A 7,085-nucleotide genomic window follows, 5' to 3' on the forward strand; every position below is an offset into this window, starting at 1 on the left:
GGCTGGGCAGCAGGGCCCTGGCTCCTGCCGCGGGTGCCGGAGAAGGGAGCACGGCCTCGCTGGTAACCCTGCTTCTCTCCCTGCCTTTCAGAAACACCCAGGGGCCTCACGCTGTCGTTGGCACAAACGTAAGTGCGCACAGAGCTACAGGAGCCGCGCTGGGGCTGGAAAGCACCGCGGTGTGTCTGGCTGGGCACGTGTCTGCAGTGAGCAAGGCAAAGCTGCTTGTGCAGAGCAGACTGAGCCCTGCAGTGGGGCGCAGGGCTGTGGGGAGTCATGGCCATCGCTCGGGTGCAAGGAGCTCGCAGAGCCGCAGAACATTGCTGCATGCCAGGGGCAACGTGCCCTGGAGCTCTGGCTGGGATGGGGGGGGCATGCACCCCTCTGTGGGGTTACTCCATAAGGCACAGTGGAAGGGCTTGCTTGTAAGCAGTGTTTTCTCAGCTTCCTTTTGGGTTTTGGGACTGTGGTTCACCTAAACACTTTCTCTCTCCTTATTTTCTGTTCTTCTCCAGTGACCCAACCTTTGGGAAGAGAAACTTTGAGCCGATGCTGACCGTGGAGCTGTGTGGTACAGCAGGTAGGACAGGGGTTACTCCATAAGGCACAGTGGAAGGGCTTGCTTGTAAGCAGTGTTTTCTCAGCTTCCTTTTGGGTTTTGGGACTGTGGTTCACCTAAACACTTTCTCTCTCCTTATTTTCTGTTCTTCTCCAGTGACCCAACCTTTGGGAAGAGAAACTTTGAGCCGATGCTGACCGTGGAGCTGTGTGGTACAGCAGGTAGGACAGGCTTTTAATTTTTTAATTTTGAAAAAGTCCTCCCTGGGAGAAGGCAAATTTACCCTAAATTGAGTCTGGTTCACCAGCTGCAGCTGAGCCCAGCCATGGGGACACATTCATCCCCTGGGCCGGGACTGCCCTTTTGCTCCACAAACACAGGAGACTTCCCATGTGCTGCCTCCACATCCAAGCACTGCAAGAAACTCAGGAGTGTGCATCTGGCATGGGGGAGCTGTTCAAAAGGGCCCCTGCATGGCCCACAGGAAAGGGAGAGTCCTTTGATCCCAGCTGGGATCAGACATCCTTCTTTTTCTCCAAGTGCCAGTGGATGAGGTGATGGATGATATGTTCAAGGCCAGGTTGGATGTGGCCTTGAACAACCTGGTCTAGTGGAAGGTGTCCCTGCCTGTGGCAGGGGGGTTGGAACTAAATGATCTTAAGGTCCTTTCCAGCCCAAACCCTTCTATGATTCTGTGGATGTGGCTGTAGGGCTGAGCAGCCTCCTTCCTTGCAGTGTCTGTGGTGCTGGGGTAGAACGGGGCAGGATGGTGGGGGCAAAGCTGACTCCTGCCCTTTGTTCGGGTGGTTTAGGTCTCACACCACCCACCACTCCGCCATATAAGCCCGCTGAGGAGGATCTGTACAAGCCAGACATCACGCAGGAGCCGGGGAAGGAGGATGGGATGGCTCCCAGCCCCGGGGGTGCAGGGGATGCAGCAGCCTCCCGGAAAGCCCTCCGGAAGCACCCTGAGAGGACAGAGCTGTTTGCCCACCTGAGCCGAGCCGCCGGGCGCCCCGTGCTCCCTGAGCAGCAAGGCGTGCTCAAGCGGCCCTTCTCCCGCTCCTTTGGGGACCACGACTACTGCCAGGTCATGAAGCCTGAGGCCGCCCTGCAGAGGAAGGTGCTCAAGTCATGGGAGCCCCCGGGCCAAGTGGAGACAGAGCACAAGAGGAGGGTCCCGGCTGCACACTACCAGGGGCTGGACCTCAGCAGCAAGGAGGCGGGCAGCGAGATGCTGTGGAAGGATGGCGTCAAGCAGCTGAGAGACCAGGAGATCAGAGCCAGCTTAACAAAGCACTTTGGCTTTCTGGACAGTGCTCTTGATGATGAGGACATGGTCTTCTGCAAGACCCCTGAGTATGACACCGTCTTTGAAGACAGCTGCAGCGAGAGCGGCTCCCCTGTGGAGGAGGAGGAGGAAGAGGAAGAAGAGGAAGAGGAGGAGCATGGCAACACCAAGCTGTGCCTGCGGAGAAACCCTCTTTCCAGGACCACTTTGCATTACTGTTCCCGGAGCAGGTCCAGCTCGGGGTCTTCCTGCTGCCGGTCCCGATCACCCGCAAGCAGACGCACCTTCAGGTACAGGGGGCTGTGGGAAGGGCGTTTGGGACTGCATTTTTGCCTCAGTCCGTGGCAGCCCTGGCTGTCTGTGTTCTGCTGCCTAAGTAATTAATGAAAGAAAAGTTATTGAAATAATGGTACTACAGCAGCTGCTGCAAACATCAGCCATGGCCAGAGAAAGCAGCACTAGGGTGTTGAGCAGGGGCCAGAGCCATGCCTGGGCTAGGAATCCCCTCCAGCATCTATTAGAAAGGACTTTCCAGTGTCCTTTCCAGTCTTTCCATCTCTCCTTGCCTGCCAGTGCTCCAGAGTGCCTGCCTGCCTGCTGCTGCAGACGCTATGTACCTAATTTTCTTTTTGATGTTAGAAGCTTTCTCACCGGGTTCTCCCCCCGGGCTGACCTCCTCTTCCTCGCTTCCCAGGTGTGAGAACAGCGAGCAGTGTCAGGGCGGGAGCAGGCACCGGGGCCAGATGGAGAAGAGACGGGAAAAGGCCATCGTAAGTGAGCAGGGACAAAGCAATCTCCAGCCCCCAGTTCATCTCCTGCTCTGGAAAAGCAGTGGTGGAGCCCATTAGCCCTGGCTTCAGCATCCCTTGGTGCAGGGCCAGTGTTAAACAAGGAAATATGGGTGGAGGGGGGAGAGAAAAACCCAATATGAATCGGAAGCCGCTGGCGATTGGCAATACACAGAGTCCTTGGCACAGAAATGGCTGGAGCATCCCACACTGGTGCTTTAGCGCAGTTGGCATTGACAGTTAGTGGGGTGAGCTGGGGAATCCCTGAAGCTGCTTGGCTGTTACAGATGTGGTCCTGCTGCAGAAGCAGCCTCATGTACCAGGAACCCAGTGTGTGCCCATAGGTGGGAGCTGGGTGCAGGGTGGGTATGTGGGAAATAGCTTGGTTCTGTGTGATGTGTCGCACACATGCCCCTCTGGCATTTTACTTTTTCCTGCAATGCAATTTCATTTTGCCCCTAGCAATTCTTGGGAATACTTCCCAGCATCTTCACCAGGATAAGCTGTAAAAGCTGCAAGAGTGTAGGAGAAGTTTAAAAGAGAAGAAGGGGGTGTTGGCTGCCTCAGCCTAGATATGGCTGTCCCCGGCAGCAGTGGTGTCTTGGGGGTGTCACCCATGAGCTAGCTGGAGCAGGGATGACCAGACCCTGGAGATGCCAAGCTGTGCCCGTGGCAGTGCTGCCCTGCTGCGGCCTGATTCCCAGTGCTGGTTTGCAGGGGCTCCTCGACAGCCCCACATTTCCAGCGCCCATCAGCAGCGTGGAGGTGTGGGGTACTGGAGCCTGAAGCTTCTTACTTGCTTTGCCAGGGGGAAGGCCGGGTGGTGTACATCAGAAACCTCTCTAGCAGCATGAACTCCAGCGAACTGAAGAAACGCTTCGAAGTGTTTGGTGAGATCGTGGAGTGTCAGGTCCTGTCCAGGACTAACAGGTGAGTGGGGACCAAGCTGCGGTCCAGGGCTACAGCAGCTACAGACAACCCCTCTCCCCAGGCACCATCGACACTGCCAGGAGGTGCAGGGTCACCCCTGCACCCAGCCGTGTGTGCTCGGGTGATGCAGTTGTGCCACGCCAACCCCCTTGGTCACCCAAGTCCATGGTCTCAGCAGTTTGGGTGGGGACATGCAGTGTATGCCCAGGTCCAAGAGCATGGGGAGGGCCAGGAGGATGGAGGAACAGCAGGATGGAGGGTGCAGTGCTGGGCAGAGCTGTGTGAGAGGGGCTGTGGGGCACGTTGCATCTTGAATTCTTTCTCTGGTTGCTCAGGGGGGATAAATACGGCTTTATCACCTACCGGGAAAAAAAGTGCTCGGGTGATGCAGTTTTGCCACGCCAACCCCCTTGGTCACCCCTGCACCCAGCCGTGTGTGCTCGGGTGATGCAGTTGTGCCACGCCAACCCCCTTGGTCACCCCTGCACCCAGCCGTGTGTGCTCGGGTGATGCAGTTGTGCCACGCCAACCCCCTTGGTCACCCAAGTCCATGGTCTCAGCAGTTTGGGTGGGGACATGCAGTGTATGCCCAGGTCCAAGAGCATGGGGAGGGCCAGGAGGATGGAGGAACAGCAGGATGGAGGGTGCAGTGCTGGGCAGAGCTGTGTGAGAGGGGCTGTGGGGCACGTTGCATCTTGAATTCTTTCTCTGGTTGCTCAGGGGGGATAAATACGGCTTCATCACCTACCGGTATTCAGAGCATGCCGCCTTATCTCTGAAGAATGGCACCTCACTACGGAAGAGGAACGAGCCTTCGTTCCAACTCAGCTCTGGTGGCCTCGGGCACTTCTTCTGGACCAGATATGCTGACTTGGGTAAGAAAGCAGGAGTTGCTTTTTCTGAAGGATCTCATTTATCAGCACAGAGCTGTAACAGCACATTGCACCGCTGAATGCTAGTCAGGCAAGGATCTTAAACATCTTCAGAGCCTGCAGGAAAAGCCCAGCAGCTCTCCTATGGCTCACGTAGCTGCTCTTAGCTCAGTCAGATGGCTTGGGAAACTGGGGGGAGAGAAGAAAAGCAATTGGAGTGAGGACCTGGAGCGTGTTGGCTGCAAAACAGCATCACAACCCAGGGCAGCTGACCACAGCCCCTCCTATCTCTGCTGTGTTTTTGCACAGTGCTGGATGTGTTCCAGTAGAGAAGCCCTTTCCCAGTCGTTAGAGAAAGCAATCAGCAACATTTCATTAGCCCAAGAGGTGATCTGGGTGGTTTGCTGCTCCACAGGACAGATTCACCACACTGCACAAGCACTTTTGAGCCAAAATGATGGCACTGAAACGTGCTGCAGTTGTATTAACTCTTTTTGTGCTGTATGGGCTTCTGCAGTACCTCCTGCCTCTCTCAGTGACAGTGTTAGCCAGGTCTCGCTGGACCCCAGCCCTCGCAGGTGGCAGGACCCCTGCTGAGGGGCAGGAATGAAACCCTGTGCTAGTCCTGCAAGAGAAGTGTGATCCAGGCCTCGCTTAGCCTTCATTGCTGTGAACTTCATGTGTTTCACAAACAGCACACATCTATTCCTGTACCCTCTGCAGGGGGTGCAGTGGTTCTAGTATCCCACTTCAGGCTTGAGAGACTGAGGCCCAGAAATTAAAGTGCCAAGTCTTGACTTCTCTCTAGATGCCCAGTTTGACACATGTGCCTGATCTTTTAGCACCTTGTAATATTTGATCTGCTCAGAGCAGCAATCCCTCTGACTTGGCCCATTTTCATCTAAATAAATCCCAGAGCCCCTCACTTTGGGCAGAGAGAAGATAGGAAACAGATAACGCACCATGATGAAGGTGTTGGTAGGTGGCTATGCAGCACTGTGGGGAGCAAGAGAGACAGCACTGTCCCCACTCCCCTTTGCCATCAGTGCTCGTCCAGGCTGGCTCTGCAGTGCTAGGAGGCAGCATGCTGGTAGCAGTGCCCTGCAATGCCTCAGTTTCCCTCCCTGCTCATGTCCTGCTCCTGTGCCCCTACCGTTCCTAGATTGCAGCGTGGAGGAGTCCTCCCCAGCTCCAGTGAAAAGCAAGTACGAGACCATGGATTTCGACAGCTTGCTGCAGGAGGCCCAGCTAAGCCTGCATCGGTAACAGCCTTAACCTTGGAGGAATACCTCAATACCTCAGTCAAGGCACTTCCAATATGTTTACGTTTTCAAAGAAATAATTCAGTCTGTGGAAAGTGAGAGAGAGCGCGAGAGAGGAGAGCACGCGAGAGAGAGACTGCTGTCCCTTCCGATCGATGTTTACATTGAACAAAGCTGCTTCTGTCTGTGAGTCCCCATGGTGTTGATGTCTCACTGCCACACGTTAGTCCCTCCGCTGCTGACTGGCTGTTTTAGGGTGAGCCTAGGTGCCCCCTGGCCCCTCTCCCCCATCCCAGTCCCCCCCGTGCTCCCGCCATGGAGTTGCAGCTGTGTTCACCATAACATTTTTTTGTCCGTAGTGTGTGATGATGAAATTGTTAATTGTGAATAGAATCAGGATTATAAACTAATTTTTAATAGAAGAGAAAAAAAGAGAAGTATATACTTAAAAAAATGTATTTATGGCTCAGATGTACTGTAATTCAGATTTATTGTACCGCTTCCTTGATTTTTAACTATGCACTGTAATGAGGCACTTGCCACTGAGCAAATGGGGGGTCAGAGCAGAGTCACGGAGCACGGAGGCATCCACCTGCCCTGCTGGCAAACCAGGGCGCTCGGTTGTTGTGTTGGAGTCACCCACTTTGCTGTCAAAGCCATTCTTCTTTGCTTGCATGGTCTGAGCCCCAGGTGCTGAGCTTGGTCCTGGTGCATGCTGGAACAGGCAGGTAGTGGGGCACACCAGCCCCATGCCATTTTCACCATGGAGCCAGGCAGCTTTGCAGGTGTGAAGGAGGGGGTGGTAGAAGGATGCACTACATGCTCCAGCCCCCCGCTGCCTTTGGAGCCAGGAGAGATGGGCCAGGGGGCTGAGCTGGCCAGGCTTGATCTGGTGGGTCCTGCAGGCACAGCCTGGGGAATGGGCACCTCCGGGTCCATGTAGGTGAGCTGGCTTCTCTCTGGCTTCTCTCCTTGGGCACTGGGAGACCGGCCAAGCCAAGCAGCTTGCTCCCAGCTTGCTTCCACCCCTGCAAAGCAAGTGGGGCAAGAAGACCTGTCTGTGATGGCCCCCAGATGGCCAGGATGGGGGCATGGCAGCGACACTGAATGCCTGCCCCACTGCCCTATCCATCCTCTGCCTGGTACCTGATAAGCCATACACTTCCCCGGCACCCAGTGCCCTGTGGCACGCTTGCCCGCTCTGGCCCTGGCCGGGGGCTCTCAGGGCTGCCCAGCTCTGCTGCACTGAAGGCATGCTGAAGCAGCAGCCCCCCTGAAATTTGTTTGCAGACTTGCCCTCCATCTCCAGGTGAGGTGGGAGATGGAAAGAGCCTGCTAGTGGCTGGGACAAACCCCCACGCACCCGGCGCCCGGGCACTTCTC

General features: G+C 55.7%; 1 protein-coding gene across 1 annotated transcript; it reads left to right on the forward strand.

Annotated features, from left to right (window-relative positions):
• Window positions 1-91: 91 nt before the first annotated feature.
• On the forward strand, window positions 92-5,706 carry PPARGC1B (peroxisome proliferator-activated receptor gamma, coactivator 1 beta; the record flags this gene model as incomplete). Its single annotated transcript, XM_010013500.1, has 7 exons — window positions 92-128; window positions 516-580; window positions 1,372-2,140; window positions 2,545-2,620; window positions 3,447-3,568; window positions 4,289-4,443; window positions 5,603-5,706. Coding segments are annotated over 7 exons (1,328 nt in total), but the record flags the coding sequence as incomplete, so codon positions are not given.
• Between the last annotated feature and the right edge of the window lie 1,379 nt (window positions 5,707-7,085).

Source organism: Nestor notabilis, unplaced genomic scaffold (assembly GCF_000696875.1).
Source record: "Nestor notabilis isolate BGI_N333 unplaced genomic scaffold, ASM69687v1 scaffold24654, whole genome shotgun sequence".
Lineage (NCBI taxonomy): Eukaryota > Metazoa > Chordata > Aves > Psittaciformes > Psittacidae > Nestor > Nestor notabilis.